Source organism: Cheilinus undulatus, linkage group 12 (assembly GCF_018320785.1).
Source record: "Cheilinus undulatus linkage group 12, ASM1832078v1, whole genome shotgun sequence".
NCBI lineage: Eukaryota > Metazoa > Chordata > Actinopteri > Labriformes > Labridae > Cheilinus > Cheilinus undulatus.
This window is the reverse complement of record NC_054876.1, coordinates 51,241,872-51,262,917: the sequence shown is the minus strand read 5'-3', so window position 1 is coordinate 51,262,917 and position 21,046 is coordinate 51,241,872. Positions and strand designations below refer to the sequence as shown.

General features: G+C 44.8%; 1 protein-coding gene across 2 annotated transcripts in view; it reads left to right on the top strand.

Annotated features, from left to right (window-relative positions):
• The first annotated feature begins 2,182 nt into the window (after positions 1-2,182).
• LOC121519320 (proline-rich protein 7) overlaps positions 2,183-21,046 on the top strand; it is a 33,334-nt gene continuing 14,470 nt past the window's right edge. The window contains exons 1-2 of one of the 2 annotated variants that reach the window (XM_041802206.1): positions 2,183-2,326; positions 18,107-19,724. In XM_041802206.1, coding sequence (XP_041658140.1) covers positions 19,367-19,724 — 358 coding nt within the window. In that variant the 5' untranslated portion in view covers positions 2,183-2,326; positions 18,107-19,366. Of the gene's footprint in view, positions 2,327-18,101; positions 19,725-21,046 lie in introns of both variants that reach the window. The other variant, XM_041802204.1, reaches the window with a different exon arrangement.

The window sequence follows — 21,046 nt, the reverse complement described above, 5'->3', positions numbered from 1 at the left end:
CAGTTAAGAAAGAGCTGAGGAAGCTTAAGGTTTTCTCGTATCCACCATTAAGGAGCGTAGACGCTAAAAGCAGAGCTGTGACCCTGATGGCATTGAGGAATAGAGTGCAGAGAAATGTGTTTGATTCGTACGTTTGTTCTCTTTAATTCATCAGGAAAATCAAACACCTTGCCGTCTCATAGACCTCTTAGTGCTCCTTTAATCTCAGACATCTTTATGCTCTCCTGAAGCAGCTCAGTGCTGCTCTTTACAGTCCTGCTGAGTTTAATTTCCCTCTGCAGTCCAGGATCAGACGGCTGGGAAGGACCCCAGCAGGACTCTGAGCCCTATGCTTGAAAACCTGCTGTCGAGAAATGAAAACTCCAGACATGCTTTGGAAGTGAAGGTCATGTTGTTTCAGCTAAGAACACAATATTTGATGTCTGTACAGAACACTTATCATTTTAGAAACAAATGTATGTCTACATCAGGAAAACTTAGCAGAAAACTAGGATACAATACAAATTCTAAAGGCAAAAATCAGGCTGTAATTTAAATTTTCTCCAAGAAGTCCAAAAACTGCCAAAGTGCATGTGCAGAAAAAAGAGAAACAAGCAAGGGATTTAGCAGAGCCAACATTAAACTGGACACGCGTATTTGTGAGCACGTTCCCAGTTCCTGCAACATTTGAGCATGCATCTTTACATCCTGCAAGGAAAAAAACAGCTGTGGACCTGATTGTTTTCTTCACACTCACTTGCTTTTGTTCTGAGAGAAACGTCTCAGTCAGTGGCAGTCATGCTGTCTCCCTGAATATGATTGGCTGCAGTGATACCATCCTCCTCTGTAGGATGTTAGTGAGAACAGCCTCACTCCCAAGATGCTGCAAACAAGCACAGAAGTGAATAAATCCACTGCTCTAAGAGGTTTTTGATCACAAAAAAGGCATCAGACCCAGACGATAAGGTCTCAGGAAAAATGGTATCAGACCTTAGACTGATCAGTCTCAGGAAAAAAGGCTCCAGACTTTAGACTGATCAGTCTCAGGAAAAAAGGCTCCAGACTTTAGACTGATCAGTCTCAGGAAAAAAGGCTCCAGACCTTAGACTGATCAGTCTCAGGAAAAAAGGCTCCAGACTTTAGACTGATCAGTCTCAGGAAAAAAGGCTCCAGACTTTAGACTGATCAGTCTCAGGAAAAAAGGCTCCAGACTTTAGACTGATCAGTCTCAGGAAAAAAGGCTCCAGACTTTAGACTGATCAGTCTCAGGAAAAAAGGCTCCAGACTTTAGACTGATCAGTCTCAGGAAAAAAGGCTCCAGACCTTAGACTGATCAGTCTCAGGAAAAAAGGCTCCAGACTTTAGACTGATCAGTCTCAGGAAAAAAGGCTCCAGACTTTAGACTGATCAGTCTCAGGAAAAAAGGCTCCAGACTTTAGACTGATCAGTCTCAGGAAAAAAGGCGGTAATCTTGAAACAGGTTGAAGTCAATAGACTTTTGTGTCAGATATTTATTCAGAATTCTACCAACTGTTCTCAAACCACCTCTCTTTGCTACCTGTAGCTCAGGAGTATTGTTGGTGGATGAAGTGTGCCATACTGGATCCTATGAAGTTTGTTTAAAGGAGGAAAGGGTTAAGCCACAGGTGTTTTAATAAATGGTATTTTGTTGATTTACTATTTATTTTTGTGAAAAATGGCACACCAAAAATAAATGTTTGTACCTAGAGGTACCTGCCTTGTTCAGCAGTCTTGGAACCATGTGGGTGACCTGAAAAAGCTTGAGGACCATTTGGAGCAGTAAGATAAGATCCTAAAATTTTCACTGTGGACTTTAAATGGGTTTCACCAAAAATAAATATGTTCACATAGACCTTTTCTTCTTTGTGTTCGGGTTTAACGGCAAAGACGTCCCAACTTCAGGTTTCAAACACATCAACATTGTCTGCCATCCTTCCAAGTCGTGCGTCCTTGGAAAACCCCTGTTGGCACGATGATTAGTATTCTCATCAGACCGACAAACAGACAGAAAGGCTGAGAGTCACAAACCGCTCCGTCTGCTGCTACAGTGATGACAGAGAGAAAGAGAGGAAGTGAGTGGAGCAGAGAGAGGGGGGTGGGGGGGGAGGAGCCAGGCTGTCAAGGTGAACAGACGTCCAAACACGACGCACAGCTCAGAGAGCAGAGAGGAGGAGGAGAGAAGGACATCTTTACTGGGAGATTATCTGACTATACAGACACAGAGAGGACGCAGTCACCCATGGTTCTCGGATTCTTCTGTTATTTTGGACATAAAAGTTGGATGGCACTGTACGTCATGTGACCCGAGACGCAGGAAGGATTTCAGGTGAGTTTGGACACTGTGTCTGATTTCATACTTGTAGGACTCAGCAGAGAGATGGGAGGCTTTGTCTCTTTTTATTCTCTTGGTGTAAAGAGGATTTCCAACACTGAGAAATATCACTGATGTTAATGTCACTGTTTCTATCCTGACCAACCCTCCTGTTGTTCTTTTATCTTGAACATTTAAAAACAGCTGTTGTTATGCTGGAGTGTGTTTTGGAGAATTCAATGACTGAGCTTAAATCAGAGAAGCAGCTCTGACATTTGCTGTTGTATCACACCCTGAACATTCAAGAGATATGCCAGCTCCCTAAACACCTCCTGGTCCCACAGAAGAACACAAAACCAGGTAATATTATTCAGCAGCAAAATTAAACTGGCCAATGAAATATAACCATAGTGCTTTAACTCCATTTCTCTTGTCTGTATCCTGTTCCCACAAGTCCTTCACCATCCTAGCCTTGACTTTGTCCCGGAGCATCCTCCTGCTTAAGAGTAGACTGAAAGTCATGAATTTAACCTCAGAAAAAGGAACTTGTCATGGATAAATAAGGGTGCAGTATAAAGGTAAATATCTGAAAGGTGCAGATGACTGAGAGTTTAAGGAGCGGTGTTGGACTCATTTTGCATCCCTGTGGCTGCAGGGAGACGCTGATGTAATGAAACCAAAATGAGTTGAAGATAACGCGTTTATGCTGACAGCAAAATTAGCAATGTGGGAACGTGGGACATGTTACATACCCAACCAACATTAAACCTGTGACTTAGGCCAGGCTCAAGCTGCAAAATAATCATTTCATGCAGGTTTTGGACCATCAATGGATTCTGAAGTTGGGACACACTTTACCCTGAAATCCCACATACTCTGTGCAGCGATCCGCAGACACAGTGCAGTAAATGACCCCCTTCCTAGCCAAATGTTGGCAGTTCCACAGCACATGTTCTGGGTTGACTCATCCCCCCTCCTTTACTCAACTTACAGGCCAGGTGAATTTTTCATTCAGGTTAGTTGTCCTTTTTTTGCCCCTAAGTTTGCGTTAAGTCCCTAACGGTGCCTGAATCAAAACTTTTGAAAGAAAAAATGTTGAAAGTCAGAGGAAGACAAAAGCTGTCTGTGTATCTGAAATGCAGCAATATCTGTATAAAATGCCAGACAAACACGGGATAAGAAACATACCCCCAGTTTGGGGGGTGGGGTAGCAAAAATGAAGTTTTGATATCTGTGTTGTAATTTGGTGTGGTGGGTCTCGTTGTGTTGGTCCTGGTATCATGTTGGTACGGGATTATAAAGCCCATCCCTTAATCTAGAGCAGTGGTTCTCAGGTGTGCCTTGGGAAATTGTATAACTATACATTTTAACTAGAAGTCTACAGCAACTAAAGATTCTGCAGCCTATGTCCTAACCGCATGCTCACTGTCCATCTGTTTCTGTTAAATAACCCTAACCCTGAATACCGACTCTTTATCCCCATGTAGAAATAGGACATCTCATGCTTTTACTTGAAAATCAGAGCTGTGGGGCCTTGATTTGACTAGACTCTAAAGCCTGATTTATGTTTCTGCGTCACGTCGACGGTGTAGCTATGCGTAGCCCTCTGCGTCGACATGGAACCCTACGCCGCAGCCTGATGCGCTCCTCCAAAAAATCCTAACTATACGGTGCGGCGACGCAGACCGCAAGGGCTGTGATTGGTCCGCTCAAAACGTCATCCAGGTCCCTCAGTAGGCTAACCAGTATGGTAAATTCACCCATTCTCAGCCTCGACTCGTTTGCAGTCGTACAGACCACCTCCGCAAACAACTTCTCTGTCACCTGCACTTCAACATTTGCAACAAAAGAATCTGTTTGTTGATATCGATGAGCTCCAACTCCAAACACACCCGCTCCACCTCGGTCGCCATTGTTTACGGTGACTGGAAGATAAACAAGGATTTGGATGTGACCCCTCTGAAACCACACACACAAGCCACACCCCCCTCGCAGCATCATGGTGAATTGCAGAGCGACGCGTTCCCTTGACGCAGAACTTCGGATGGTCGATAATGGCATCGCCGACGCAACCCAGAAGCATAAATCAGCTGTGAGCGACATAGTTTTGTCTCCATGTCAGACCACAACATTTCATAAACAAGTATAAATAATATTCATGCTTCACACTCTGCACTTATAAAACAAGCTAACAAGTTTGGTGAGAGAGGAAAGTTGAGGACAGTTATGAACATCTTCTGGTAGAACACTCCTGGTGCCTTGTCATCCTCTGTCCTTGTGACTTTTCTGTTTCAATACGAGTGACAGAGAGGAAAAGAAGGATAGGGCTATGAATGCCATTGAGCTGCATCGCTCAGAGGCTGTCAGGACACCATGAAAGAATCTCTGTAACCAAGATTATATACATATTTATTAGGGGTGGGAGGAAGAATCTATACAGCATAGTATCCCCATATTTTGTCTGGTGATGTATGGTATCGTCTCGTCCATCAGGTATCGAGTTTTTCAAATTTACTGCTCACATGACCTGAAGTCTATGATAATGGAAAAATAAAATCACTTGTTTGTCCAGTGAGGTCTGCAGAGGTGACAGTCATAGAGCAGGAGAAAGTTAGTAGAACAAACATGGCAGCACCAGGGGAAGGACCCTACCCTAACCCTAACCCTAGGAACGCAAACAGGGCATGAATGAGACAGACATGACACACGAGGCTAGCAAGAAGTGCAACATGAAAATAAAATACTGAAGAAATACGACAAACATGAGGGCAAGACTAAAGCTGAACCAGCCAAACAGGTGAAAAAATGTTAAAAGATCACAATATTTGGTATCATAATTCTCACTGTGTTGCAAAATGTTTAAAATTGCAATAATATCGAATCGTGACCCAAGTATGGTGAAATTATTGTATTGTGGGGCCACTAGTGATTCCCTCCCCTAATATATATATATATACTGTTTACATATAAATATATTTGACATTTCTTTGCAGTTCTATGCTGATGATATGCAGCTGTATTTATCCTCTAAATGTCAGAACTTCTAACCCCTTGGGCCCTCTCCTGGACCATCTCAGAGACATTAAAGCCTGGACAGCCTTTAATTTTCTCAGACTAAATGAGAGTAAGACAGAAGTCGGTGTCTTTGGACCCCCTGAGGCTGGACCAGCCCCGGTATAGATCCTCCATTCCTGACTGCTTTGGAAAGACTCTGCTGAAAATCTGGGGGTGATGATGGTCAGAGATGTTAAAGTGGATCTGCAGATAGATGCAGGTGTAAAAGCTCTTTTCATCATCTTTGTCTTTATCCAAGGTTAAGTCCTTTTATCTTGTAATGATTTTGAGAAGGATACGGATGCTTTTATCACGACTCATCTTTATTGTTGCAATGCTCTTTATTTTGGTGCCAGCCAAGCCTCTCTTAGCTTGTTCAGAACGCTGCAGCTCATCTTTTAACCAGTAACCACAAATATGACCATATTTCCCCCATTTTAGGCTCTCTTCACTGGCATCCTGTGCATTTTAGGATTGATGTTAAATTGTATTATTAACGTATAAAGCTCTGGTATGAACGGGCTGGCTCCTTCCTATCTTTCTGACCTTGTAAAACTCCATATTTTAACTCCACCCAGTGTCTAACTGTCCCAAAGCTCTGGAATGTTCTTCCTCGTCATGTTCGCCAGTCCCCCTCGCTGCCTGTCTTTAAATCAAACTTAAAAATGCCCTTTAACTCTCTGGCTTTTGGCTCTGATTGAGACCGGGCTGTTAATCCTGTTCCTGTGTTATGTTGGCACTGACCAGTGAGAGGGATTTTTTTTTTTCATCTCTTGTTGTTTTTCATTTTTACTGAACAGCACTTTGGTCAGCTTTTTTATTTTTTGTAAATGTGCTTTAGAAATACGTTTGGAGTGGATTGTTAAAGCAGCAGAGGGAGTTTTTACAAGAAACTACAGCACGGAGATAGGAGGAGGGTCTTAGTCCAGAATCATCCCAGGGTAAAATCCTGGACCCTGACTGACGGTTTCATGTTGGTCTTTCTGATGTGTTATTTTAGATGCATCCTCTCAGTAATTCTACTAAACTGATCTGTAACTCTGCTGCAGTAACTACTCTGGCTCCAGCTGAACTACAGAGAGGTGTTAAAGTCCTCTTACCTATCCTAGTGCCCAAAGGCCGGCTAAAACGTTTTACTTGTAATGAACTAAGACCTATAAGACAGCTTCATCAGCCCTGAAGGAGGTCAAACAAATTCATCCGACTCAAACAGTGAGTGACTTTAACAACAGCCTGCCTCTGAAACCCAGAGACAGAGATGAAGAGTTTGACAGAAACATTCATTTCCTGACAGACGTTTGTGGTCTGAAGCCTTCTACTGAACGCTGAGCTCCAGCTGACTGCGTGCTGATGTGGCGTTCCTGCGTTGACTGAAATGTGATGATGAATCCTCAGAGGAGACGAGGTGACCTCCTACCGCCAAGCACAGAAAGCACATAGGGGAGAGTGGGGGGATTTGTGCCAAAGGGGAAGTAGTGCCACCCCTTGTTTATAGAAAACCATAGAAGAAACTGGTCATGTGACCACGTATTTCTGAAGAGCCATCCATTTTACTCATCCTGTATAAAAGGGAGACACATGGCATGAGAGGTAAGCACATTTTGGCTCAAAAAACTGATTTTTGCCTTTCAGAGTAAAATTTCTATGATCAAGGTTTTTTGATTGTTGTGTCTGAACAATAATAGTTAAGTTTAAAAACACGTCACATGTTCTAGTGCTTTATTAGGCGACACAGTGAGTCTGTACAGTTAGCATGATGTTAGCTCTAAACTGCAGGATCATGCTAGTTTTTCAAAAATAATGGGGGTGGGGGGATTTGTGCCAAAGGGCCTGGGTTAAGTTGTGCCAGTGGCACACCCACAAACCCAGACCCACAGACACACCCAAACCCTGACCCCCACACAACCAGACCCACACACCCAGAAACACAAATCCCAGACCAACAGGCCTAGACCCTAACCCACACTAACCCGCACTGTTATTAAAGAGCAGTTTATTCAGTTTTTAACTGGCCTAAGCCACAATGAGATGTTCAGAACTGGCCAATATCATTTTATTAAATGATTCACAAATATCAATATTGTGTATTAAAGATTTTTGTGTTTCCCCAAAAACTAGAAAATATGACTTATGCCATTAGTTTAATGGGGTGATTATATCTAAATAAAACTTAAATGAGTAATTTTGTATTGAATTTGTCTTGCTTTTATACAGCATTACAGTTTATGAGATTAAAATGTTCTGTTTTACTTCAATAATCTTCAATAATCACTGGCACAATTTACCCCAGCGTATTCTAACCAAAGGCACAACTTACCCCGCACCGGGGGCAAGTTGTGCCACGAGACCACTTTTTTTCTGAAAGCTGTGTTTCTTAAACAGTTTATTTCAGATCCAAAGTTATTGTTCCCAGGGATGCACCACATCCTGAAATATATGTACGTACTTAAGTTGGAGGCATTACTGTCATGGCCTCTTTTAAAATCACTTTGAGTAAAAACTGGCACATCTCACCCCACTCTCCCCTATTACCAGAGGCTGCATGAGGACATCAGACTGAAGACAGTCAAAAAGGATCAGTTTTCTTTGAGTCCCTGCTGAGAATTCATAAAAACTTTCTCCACAACAAACCGTCCCTGCGGTTGAAATGTCTCAGCATAAGAGGAGTCGTCGGTCACATTTACAGACCTGAAAGAGTCACATAACAGTTTCACAGAGCAACACAACAACCAAAGCTTATCTTTGGACAGGGATACAAACTGTTGCTTTCCTGCAGCTACATCTGAGCTAAAAGCTACAGCAGCAGCAGCAGGAAACACCGGCAGACCCACCCGTAAAGATCACTAACTCATGCCTAAGCAGACGGGGATCTGTCCTGTCATAAGAAGCCAGCAGTCTGGCTCTTTGGCCTTATAATAATAATATCTTGAATTTATATAGCGCCTTTCAAGAAACCCAAGGACGCTTTACAGGAACACATAGACATGGACAAACTATGTGAGGGTAGGATGAGTGTAAGGGTGGTTTAGTGAAGACTGTAGGCTGTGGTGAACAGGTGGTGCTGGAGACGTTTTTTGACAATGTCCAGAGATGGAGCGCTACAGATGTCTGCAGGAAGAGTGTTCCAGAGGGTGGGGGCTGCAGCACTGAAGGCTCTGTCTCCATAGGTTCGGAGTTTGGTTTTGGGCATGAAAAGTAGGCCGGTGTCTGAAGATGGAAGGTTGCGGGATGGTGTGTATGGATGGAGGAGATCAGAAAGGTACTGGGGAGCCAGAGCATGGAGAGATTTGTATGTGAGGAGGAGGACTTTGTAGTTGATTTGGGACTTGATAGGGAGCCAGTGGAGGTGGATGAGGGTCTGAGTGATGTGTTGCCAGGGTCTAGTACGGGTGAGAACTCTAGCTGCAGAGTTTTGGACGTACTGAAACCTGTCCAGGGTTTTGCTGGGAACTCCAGACAGGACTCCATTACAGTAGTCCAGGCGGGAGGTTATGAAAGCATGAATGAGTGTTTCAGCCACAGAATCAGGGAGTGATGGTCAGAGTCTGGAGATGTTCTTGGGATGATAGAAGGCAGATTTGGTGACAGACTTTATGTGGGACTGGAAGGAGAGGGTGGAGTCCAGGATGACGCCCAGGTTTCGGACCTCGGAGGACGGACAGATGGAGGTCCCGTCCACATGGAGCATGAGATCTCCAACCTTCTGCAGCAGCGCTTTGGGGGCCACCACCATGAGCTCTGTTTTATTGCTGTTGAGTTTGAGTTGGTTAGAGGTCATCCAGGCTTTGATGTCGTGGAGGCAGTTTACCAGGGAGTGGGGAGGGAGCTGAGTGGATGGTTTGGTGCTGAGATAGAGTTGGGTGTCATCTGCATAAGAGTGGAAGCTGAGACCGTGTTTGTGAATAATCTGTCCAAGGGGAAGCATGTAGATGGTGAAAAGGAGAGGTCCAAGAACAGAGCCTTGAGGCACGCCCTGGTTAACTGGGGCGGGGGATGAGTGAGAGGTGCCGATGGTAACAAACTGTTTTCTTTGTTGAACAGAGAAATGTTGTCCAGTTCTGACAGCTGTGGCTACAGCAGAGCTCATCACTCCACCAGCAGCCACTGTATACAACCAGTCTAGCTGACCCTTCCCCCAGTAAGTCTCACTAACTCATGCCAAAGAGGAAAAGCTTTTAGAGTTGTTTTTAGTCTTTATTTCACACAGATCTAGTCAGACGCTATGCTAAAGCTATATCCGAGCTAATCAACGCGATTAAAATCCTGGATAGGAAGCCAATAAGATCACATCACTGCCATACTCTTAAAAAATTGAGTATGTTAAGTTTTGATAATTTTATTAAGTTTGCTAACCTAAAACTAATTCATAAATGTTTAAGCTCAGTCACATCATTGTTCCTCTCGGAGCATCTGGCTCTGTAACGTGTGGAGCGTCTCATGGAGACTGTAATGTGCCATTCTGTAAATCCTTGCTGGGACTAACAGCATTTTCTGTTCAGGGTGTCAAAATGTGGAACGCTTTACCAGCAGAGCTCAAACTTGATCCAGACTGGGATCATTTTAAACTTGGACTGAAGCGGTTGTTAAAGAGGACTCAGTCTGGCAGTCATGGATGATTATGCACTTCCTTTCAAACTTTGTGCCACTGTGTGATTATGTATTTTATGTCCTTGTGTTTGGTCTCTGTAATGTTGTGCTTGTGTTGTGTGAATTTGTTGCTGTTTAAAGTTTTAATGTGACTGTTTGTGTGTATTTGGGAATTTTTTTTTTAAAAGCCCTGCAAGGGACGGGCACTGCAAATTAGCTCAGGCTACAAATGCTGTAGTGTGTGGCAACGGTTCACTTGCTTCATACTTGTCCCTATACAAATAAACATTAAATAAAGAAATAATAAACGCGCTGGAGGCAGGCCCAGATTTAGAGTGCATGAGGCCCCTGGGCCATAAGTCTTGGAGGCCCCCCCAACGGCCACCCCATCACCCGTCCCCTCCACCACACATATGTTGTACAGATTACTGTATGAACTGCAGCCTGTGGAAATACCTGTAGTTTATACAGGATTTACACACGAAGGTTGAGGTTGTGATCAGAGACTGCAGCTGTTGATCACAACCTTTAACACCTGTACCTGATCTGTCATACAGGATTTACTCATGTTTGCAGTGATGCTGTCCCTGGCTAGCTGTAGTAGATGATGCACACACTGCTAGAAAAGAAGTACCCACTTCTTAATAGGTTAGCCCTGGCTACACTCCTTTTCTGCCACATCCTACCTGTGTTAGGTAGAGTTTCTTCTGCAGGATCCTCAATCAAGACAAAACAGATCTCAGCTCTGAACAAAGAGTGGCTGCAACCTGAATTTAAGAGGATCTTTCACACTAACTAAGCCCATACAAGTAATGAAATAAGCCAGAGATAAAGTATTAGCCTTCTAGGGAACATTTTTATGACGTTATTAAATGCTGAGGAGTTTGTCCACTTACTGAGTTTATTTAAAGCTCTGATGCTTTTACATGCCAAAGATTTGGAATTTGCATGCTGTCACTTTTAAATGCTTCCTCTCTAAGTTTAAATGTGGGATGCTGCTCTTTTTAGTTATTATTCACCAATGATGTCTAGCTTTTATCTTGGCTTTGTCACTGTGACAAAGTGTCATCTGAGATCTACATTTTAGAAAGCTTACAAATGTTTTTATAGTTGGAGAAAAAAATTAAGAGTTTTTAAAAATTGGATTTTTACTTTTAAAACATTAAAACCACTGGTATCCTTAAAGTGCCTTTAATAACATTTGATTCAGAGGATCAATGTGCTTGATTATTAAAGGTCAGCAGGACTTTTAGGATATTTTCCTCTCACTATGAGATCAATAATTGATAAACCGCGTTAAATACAGTATGAGACAGTAACTCTTAGTGTCATCAGTCAGTCAGACCTCCTATTCTAGGCTCCTTAACATCACTGATCAGACTGGAACAGTCTCTTTGGCCAGCCTAATGTCGTCTTTCGTCCACTAATTCATTTCACTATTTAATGTCAGATTGGCATGCATGTCAATATTTTGGGGCAGATCCACTAAGGTTATTTGTGCAGACTTTAGCACGAGAATTGGTTATTTTTTAATAACCAATTCACTAAAGAATTAGCCCTGATTATATGCAGACACAAAACTGTTTACATTTATTTGATGGAGATGATGGGACGGAGGACGATGAAGCACAGATATTACCATCAATTCACAGCTGTTTATATAAGACTGCACCAGTCTTTTATTAAAGACTGGTTTAACAGATTAAACAAATTATTTTCAGACCCATGTGTTTGTTTTCACCAAATCTCCCCGTGCGCAATAGCAATGCCTCCATCATACATATGCACTCGTTTTCTCCCTTTCAAAGAATAATCCAAGAAAATAATTAAATTACTGGAGAAACGCCAGTCTGTGCTGATCCTGTTCTGTCTGACAGCAGGATTAAATATCTTGGACTAATTTTGTGCAAGAAATCAAAAAGTCTCAGTCCCGGACATGCAGTGCATCTCTGGGGCGGAGTCTTTTCATTGAACCAATCATAAACAATTCACAGTCAAACAGGTGTGGTAACGGATAGCTAACGATATCACACACAGAGTTCCTCTAGGTACAGTGTGCCTGTTAGCGTGCTCTATCAGCTGATTTATTTAAAAGTGTTTGTCCGATATTAAATGCGCACCACGCCCACGTTTGATCTCAGACTGTAAAATAAATGTCATTTCAAACTCACCGCTGCTCCTCTAATACTTCATTTTCCATTTGGATGTTGTTTTGTTCCCCAAACAGAATCATTTATTTCTGTCTGATATTATGAGAGGCACACATGGCAGCACAGTCAGAGATTTGGCTCATGTTTTCTTCCAAAGTGGCTGCTAGAAATATAAGAAGATATACATGTATCTTACAGTTTGTGAAAACTTTAAAACTTTAGTGGGGAAGAAATGGGGGTTAAATACGCCGACCCGCCAATGTGTTCCCAACTCCCACTTCCTTGCCCGCAGTCGGGTCTTCCTCTGGTTCTGGGTCCTCCTCATTCACACTTCAAACAGGACAAGTACGAGAAAAAAGTGGAAAAATCTTTCAAAAGTCTTATTTCTTCAGTCTCTTTCTCAGTTTTTGGTTTTTTGCCTTTCTTTGTTGCGCTCTCTGCTCCATCTCATCCATTTTACTCTCCTTTATGCCTCTCCGCTCTCAGGGTCACCTGACTTGGTGACCACACAGCAACCAGAAAACTCGTATTTACAAAAAATATATTTAAAAAAAAAATTATTCAGATTTTCTCACAATTCAAAGCAGAAATTGTATTATTATTTTAGTTTTAAAAAAAAAAATATGATAAAAATCAAAGGAAGGATGACACAGTAGGCTGGGCTAGGAGGCCCCCTAGAGGTCGGAGGCCCCCCGGCACCGGCCCAATCGGCCCAGTGGTAAATCCGTGGCTGGCTGGAGGCAGCCATTGTAAACAGTTTCGAGTCCAACTAGACCCCGCCCATAGCTACCGCCTAGTTGCCTTAAATGATACTGATTGGTCCAGTGTTCGGTTCGGCCTGCTGACAGAGATGGAGTCTGCTAATCCAGCTGCTCTGCAGGGGTAGTTTTGGGTTGACGTGTAATGAATTTTGGGACGTGTCCGACCATGAAGAATGCTCCGGATGGATCTGTCAGTGGCTGAAGAAAGGAGTCCACATCCGTCAGCCACCATCACTGCTGTGAGGTCAAATTCTCCCTCTGAAGGCGACAGTCCTTTCTGTGAGGATGTAGCGAGCGTCTATCACTCCTCCCTCCACAAAACCTTCATAGGATCCTTCTTTGAAGGCTGAAGTTACTGACATAGCAGTCATTTCTCTGCCTTAACAAGAAAAAGTGGTGCTTAACTGCTGTAAGAAATCAGAAAATGCTCCTGTTTGCAGATGATACACTCCTTTTCTTTACAATGGCCCAGCAGTAAAGCTCCTAAAAGGCTGAATTTGAAGGTGTCCTTTAGAGTAAACATGAACTTTAACCCTAATAGGAGGATGCATCAGCCTGTTAGACTTGGAGAGGAAGCACTAAGGAGGGAGAAATGTTAAAAACAAGACTGAGTCTTCAGTGGAGAGTCTATATGAGAGGATTATAAAAGACCAGAAGGCCTAAAAATAGCTGGTATATGTACACCAGAGTACTGTGTGGCGTACATGAGTGGGTGAGGAGGTCTGAGTATCGCTGAGCCGGCAGGAAGCGTGGGGAGTAAACAAAAGCTCCGCTACCAATCAGCGCTCAAATATCAGCGGCCGGCCGGCCTCACGAAGGCCTTCGGCTCATGAATCACCTCCGTCCACAATTTCACATCACAATAGACGGAGTGATGAGTGAGTCCCAGAGGTGATGAGGAGGAGGGTGCTGAGGAAGAGCGGCGGTCAGACTCGTGATTTCAACGTTACAGTAACAGAGAACAAAAACAGCAGAAGAAAGAGAAAGGCCGCGCGTTGTGACTCAGATTCTCTCACAGAAAGATTTTCCACGTCTTTTTGAAAGTCGTGTTTACAGATCTGATCTTCAACAGCAGGAGGACTGAGTCAAAGCCGGGTCACACTCAGGAGCTCATCGGCGCCACAAACTCATCTTTCCTCACCTTTCTGCCGCCACTGCCCACTGGAGGATCTGTGCGGCGTGAAGGAGGACTGGTTTATGGAGGATCTGTGCGGCGTGAAGGAGGACTGGTTTATGGAGGATCTGTGGGTGGTAGAGGACTGGTTTATGGAGGATCTGTGGGTGGTAGAGGACTGGTTTATGGAGGATCTGTGGGTGGTAGAGGACTGGTTTATGGAGGATCTGTGGGTGGTAGAGGACTGGTTTATGTAGGATCTGTGCGGCGTGAAGGAGGACTGGTTTATGGAGGATCTGTGAGGGGTGGTAGAGGACTGGTTTATGGAGGATCTGTGGGTGGTAGAGGACTGGTTTATGGAGGATACTGGTGGTAGAGGACTGGTTTATGGAGGATCTGTGGGTGGTAGAGGACTGGTTTATGGAGGATCTGTGGGTGGTAGAGGACTGGTTTATGGAGGATACTGGTGGTAGAGGACTGGTTTATGGAGGATCTGTGGGTGGTAGAGGACTGGTTTATGGAGGATCTGTGGGTGGTAGAGGACTGGTTTATGGAGGATCTGTGGGTGGTAGAGGACTGGTTTATGGAGGATCTGTGGGTGGTAGAGGACTGGTTTATGGAGGATCTGTGCGGCGTGAAGGAGGACTGGTTTATGGAGGATCTGTGGGTGGTAGAGGACTGGTTTATGGAGGATCTGTGGGTGGTAGAGGACTGGTTTATGGAGGATCTGTGGGTGGTAGAGGACTGGTTTATGGAGGATCTGTGGGTGGTAGAGGACTGGTTTATGTAGGATCTGTGCGGCGTGAAGGAGGACTGGTTTATGGAGGATCTGTGAGGTGGTAGAGGACTGGTTTATGGAGGATCTGTGGGTGGTAGAGGACTGGTTTATGGAGGATACTGGTGGTAGAGGATTGGTATATTGAGGATACTGGTGGTAGAGGACTGGTTTATGGAGGATCTGTGGGTGGTAGAGGACTGGTTTATGGAGGATCTGTGCGGCGTGAAGGAGGACTGGTTTATGGAGGATCTGTGGGTGGTAGAGGACTGGTTTATGGAGGATCTGTGGGTGGTAGAGGACTGGTTTATGGAGGATCTGTGGGTGGTAGAGGACTGGTTTATGGAGGATCTGTGGGTGGTAGAGGACTGGTTTATGTAGGATCTGTGCGGCGTGAAGGAGGACTGGTTTATGGAGGATCTGTGGGTGGTAGAGGACTGGTTTATGGAGGATCTGTGGGTGGTAGAGGACTGGTTTATGGAGGATCTGTGGGTGGTAGAGGACTGGTTTATGGAGGATCTGTGGGTAGAGGACTGGTTTATGGAGGATCTGTGGGTGGTAGAGGACTGGTTTATGTAGGATCTGTGGGGCGTGAAGGAGTACTGGATTATGGAGGATCTGTGAGGGGTAGAGGACTGGTTTATGGAGGATCTGTGGGTGGTAGAGGACTGGTTTATGGAGGATACTGGTGGTAGAGGACTGGTTTATGGAGGATACTGGTGGTAGAGGACTGGTTTATGGAGGATCTGTGGGTGGTAGAGGACTGGTTTATGGAGGATCTGTGGGTGGTAGAGGACTGGTTTATGGAGGATACTGGTGGTAGAGGACTGGTTTATGGAGGATCTGTGGGTGGTAGAGGACTGGTTTATGGAGGATCTGTGGGTGGTAGAGGACTGGTTTATGGAGGATCTGTGGGTGGTAGAGGACTGGTTTATGGAGGATCTGTGGGTGGTAGAGGACTGGTTTATGGAGGATCTGTGGGTGGTAGAGGACTGGTTTATGGAGGATCTGTGGGTGGTAGAGGACTGGTTTATGGAGGATCTGTGCGGCGTGAAGGAGGACTGGTTTATGGAGGATCTGTGGGTGGTAGAGGACTGGTTTATGGAGGATCTGTGGGTGGTAGAGGACTGGTTTATGGAGGATCTGTGGGTGGTAGAGGACTGGTTTATGGAGGATCTGTGGGTGGTAGAGGACTGGTTTATGTAGGATCTGTGCGGCGTGAAGGAGGACTGGTTTATGGAGGATCTGTGAGGGGTGGTAGAGGACTGGTTTATGGAGGATCTGTGGGTGGTAGAGGACTGGTTTATGGAGGATACTGGTGGTAGAGGACTGGTTTATGGAGGATACTGGTGGTAGAGGACTGGTTTATGGAGGATCTGTGGGTGGTAGAGGACTGGTTTATGGAGGATCTGTGCGGCGTGAAGGAGGACTGGTTTATGGAGGATCTGTGGGTGGTAGAGGACTGGTTTATGGAGGATCTGTGGGTGGTAGAGGACTGGTTTATGGAGGATCTGTGGGTGGTAGAGGACTGGTTTATGGAGGATCTGTGGGTGGTAGAGGACTGGTTTATGTAGGATCTGTGCGGCGTGAAGGAGGACTGGTTTATGGAGGATCTGTGAGGGGTGGTAGAGGACTGGTTTATGGAGGATCTGTGGGTGGTAGAGGACTGGTTTATGGAGGATACTGGTGGTAGAGGACTGGTTTATGGAGGATACTGGTGGTAGAGGACTGGTTTATGGAGGATCTGTGGGTGGTAGAGGACTGGTTTATGGAGGATCTGTGGGTGGTAGAGGACTGGTTTATGGAGGATACTGGTGGTAGAGGACTGGTTTATGGAGGATCTGTGGGTGGTAGAGGACTGGTTTATGGAGGATCTGTGGGTGGTAGAGGACTGGTTTATGGAGGATCTGTGGGTGGTAGAGGACTGGTTTATGGAGGATCTGTGGGTGGTAGAGGACTGGTTTATGGAGGATCTGTGGGTGGTAGAGGACTGGTTTATGGAGGATACTGGTGGTAGAGGACTGGTTTATGGAGGATCTGTGGGTGGTAGAGGACTGGTTTATGGAGGATCTGTGCGGCGTGAAGGAGGACTGGTTTATGGAGGATCTGTGGGTGGTAGAGGACTGGTTTATGGAGGATCTGTGGGTGGTAGAGGACTGGTTTATGGAGGATCTGTGGGTGGTAGAGGACTGGTTTATGGAGGATCTGTGGGTGGTAGAGGACTGGTTTATGTAGGATCTGTGCGGCGTGAAGGAGGACTGGTTTATGGAGGATCTGTGAGGGGTGGTAGAGGACTGGTTTATGGAGGATCTGTGGGTGGTAGAGGACTGGTTTATGGAGGATACTGGTGGTAGAGGACTGGTTTATGGAGGATACTGGTGGTAGAGGACTGGTTTATGGAGGATCTGTGGGTGGTAGAGGACTGGTTTATGGAGGATCTGTGGGTGGTAGAGGACTGGTTTATGGAGGATCTGTGGGTGGTAGAGGACTGGTTTATGGAGGATACTGGTGGTAGAGGACTGGTTTATGGAGGATCTGTGGGTGGTAGAGGACTGGTTTATGGAGGATCTGTGGGTGGTAGAGGACTGGTTTATGGAGGATCTGTGCGGCGTGAAGGAGGACTGGTTTATGGAGGATCTGTGAGGCCTGATGCAGGACTCGTCTCAGGTGGCCTCAGATGATAGGGGCAGGGTTTTTAGGGGTCAGGTCATCAGTAGATGATGGTGGTGTCAGTGAGCATCTCAGCAGAGTATCTGAAGGTCTTCTTCACTCTTCGGTGCAGTCGTTTGTCATCCTCAGCTTGATCTGAAATATTTCAGGATGTTAGAGAAGTTAAAAGAGATCTCTCTGGGTTTTTCATCTGCTTAAATAAAGGTTGAATAAAATCAAATAACATAGAGACATGTATGATGATATTAGCCAACATTAGGGATGCTCTTAATTCCAGTGTAGATTAAAGGGAAATGCTGACTGCTTTAACGGTAAGAAAAAGTCAGAAAAACTGTCAAAACTGAGCATGAAATAGGCAATGCTGACTATATAATAGATGAAAAATATCCAAGTATGGTTCATTCTGACATCCTTTTGACAACCCTTTAATGCAAACAGCCGTTACTATCATGATGTTAACATGCTAAGTTGATTAGGGCTCTCCTCAGCGACCATGTCTCCTGTGATGAATATTTCCTCTGCACACTCTGATGAGTAAACCTGATGACCGGGCTTGAACAGCTGAGACGGATCAGCACAGAGCCTCTGACTGTGTCCACTGCTCAGTCCTAATATTAGCAGAAATTGTCCTTTAATAATCCGTCACAATGCTCCGTTCCTTCTTTGTGTGTTTTTGTAGAGCAGCGTGAGATCGAGGAGTCCTGCCGGGATCTGAAAGAGAAGAATTCAGAGTCCCTGTGGTGCACAGGGACCCCAGACTGTGACCCCCCGCGGACCTGAAGGGACGGGTTTGACTTGAAGCAGTGAACTTCACACATTAGCTCGGAGCTTCTGACTGGACGTCGCCTCGTTTGGCTGAACACAAAGGCCTTTTGTTTCTCCCAGCTTCAACTTTGTCCTCGTTTCTTTCCTTTTCATTCAAAGATTTGTGGTTTTCCTCCCCAAGAATGAAGAACTGTTGACCTTTAAGCACTGATTTTCTGTTGAAAACACAGTGGGAGGATGGACGCTGACAGGAGAGTTTTAATGGTATTTATTTTATCTGTGAAAGTGTCTATCCTGGGATTCAGGCGCCTCTCCATGGAAATGAGGAGCTGATTTCAAATACATCAGGACTGAATCAAGAGTTTCTGCAGGAAACAAGTTTTTAGACCAAATGATTATTTTTTAACCTCTTTGGAGTATCTGGAGACTCATTTTTAAAGAAGTTTGCACTTTCAATATCTCAAAAAAGCATAACTTTCACTTCTTTCAAATGCATTTTTTTTATTGTGCTGCACAAGCATGACAACTGTTCCATTCTCAGAAACATGAAGCTGCAAAAATGAGATTTTTTTTTGCCCAAACTTTGCTTTCATGCCTTAAAACAGTAAAAGCTGTGATTTAGATTCGTCACACTGATGAGATGCTGCTGCCGTTTCTCAGAAAACCTAGCACGGTTATTCCTTTGAATGCATCTTCTTCCAGGACACGAGCTCATTTTAAAGCATGCTAACTTAACTGACCGCACCTTTTTGGTTTTTTTTTGAGGATGCAGCTGTTGTTGATGGCGAGTCCACCGTGAGAGAAAGGTATTAAAAATTGATTTTCTCATTAATGTGTAGAAACTGAAGCCATACTCATGTGAGCACAGGCATTATTTCTCGGATTTTAGAGCTTCAGATCAGGATTTTTGGGATGATTTTTAAGACTTTGACACTTTGAAAAGTTTAAAACAAGTCAAGCTGAAGCAAGCTTAAAGTCCTACTTTTAAGCCTCGGCCTTGGATTACAGCCCAATAAGGAGCGAGGTCACCGGCCTAACTGGACCTATTTTTATCACCAAGGAGTCTTCAGTACTCTCGCCAAGTGTCAAAGGGTACCACCACGTCATTTTCCCACGCCGTACGTCTGAAGGCGTGTCTTCCTGCCTCGGGGGGACATTTCAGCCCATCCCGTCACCGCCATGGTGATGTCCCAGGGCACATACACGTTCCTGGCCTGTTTTGCCGGCTTCTGGTTGATCTGGGCCGTGGTCGTCATGCTCTGCTGTTTCTGCAGCTTCCTGCAGCGCCGGCTGAAGCGTCGTCAGGAGGAGCGTCTGAGGGAGCAGTGTCTGAGGAGCGTGGAGATGGAGCCGCTCAGCTGTCACCCTGCAGGATACCCGTCTGTTCCCCCACCTCCTCCGCCTCCTCCACCTCCTCCTCCTCCCACACAGCTGCCCAGAGAGCCTCCACAGTTCGTCCCTCCACAGACTTTGTCTCCTCCGGTTCCCCTGCAGGTTCCTCATCCCATGCCGCAGGCGACCTGGGTCACCATGCCAGGTAACGTCGATTTATTTGTTCTGTTTCTGTTGACGGCTTTGAGTGAGATTGCATAATAAGATTTATGGGATGTCTTCTTCAAATGTAGGACACATTTAAACAAAAATAAGCCATGACAAACTACAGTCAGCCATAGTTTGAACCCAAAAAGCATAAAAAAGTAGTTTTATTTATGCACAAGTTTATAAAGAGCTCAAAGAACAGGAGAGGAATATTCTTCACTCTTAGATATTATTATGAGACTCTCAGTCCCCGCCGTCCTCCTCCTCCTGCCTCCTACCGGGCAGCGTTCCCCCGCGAGGCGTCATGGTGACAGCTGCTGCTGAGGCGTGGGTGGTGACTGTGGAGGCCGAGCGGTGACGGAGAGAGTAACAACACGGCCCGAGGAGGCTGAGAGAGAGAGATGAGAGGAAAGCGAGTGTAGAGTAAGAGGACAGCTGTGTGCTAATACTGATCACTGCAATCATCGCTCTGTGAAGAAGTCCCTCTGTAGAAACATTTAAATCTCTGCAGAGAGTCATCTCACAGTCCAGCCGGAGTTTTATGAGGGACATGGAGGATGTGGACCTGGATTTTTGGTTTCTGAGTTAAACTAAGTCTCTGGCCTTGAGAGGTCCCTGACCTGGTGAGGGCCGTGAAGACGGCCATGAATCAACTCAAAAAGCTAGCAGGTTTCAGTTCTTCAGGAAAGAAATCCATGTAGTATTCAAAAGGAGATTTTTCAAAGAATTTAGATTTTTAGTCCATTTAAAACCATTTAGAATTCATTTTTTTTATCATTTAGAAACAAAAACGTTAAAGTCTGAATGAACAATAACTGATATGAACACTGATGACTCTGTCTGGTATTTTATGGTACAGACTCTTAAAGTGACGTATTCAGATCCATGTTCTTTAATCACTTTTTCAGGCTTTTCTTACACAAATATGTGCCCCTGGCCTGTCCACAATCCTCTCAAATACCAGAAAAATCCATTCCCTCTCCCCCTCTCTTCTCCCCCCATCTCTCAGAAAATGTGTGCTGAAACAAGCTGTTCTCAGATTTAGCTCCTGGTGACCTCACCAGGGGCGTAAGCACCCGCCCCTGGTTTTGGTTGGCCCTCCTCTACTGATCCTGTCAGCTACCAGCTGAGATGCTGATAGCTCAGTGGGTTATCCTGCTGACTACGATCTGGGAGGTTGATGGGACGAATCCCAGTCAAGTTCTAAACTTTGGATAAAAGTGTCTGTAGTACCAGGAGTACTGCATCCATTTCCTTAGAGGGGTGTGGTCAGGGGCGGAGTCAGAAAGCTAATTACCATTTAAAGCAACAGACACAGAA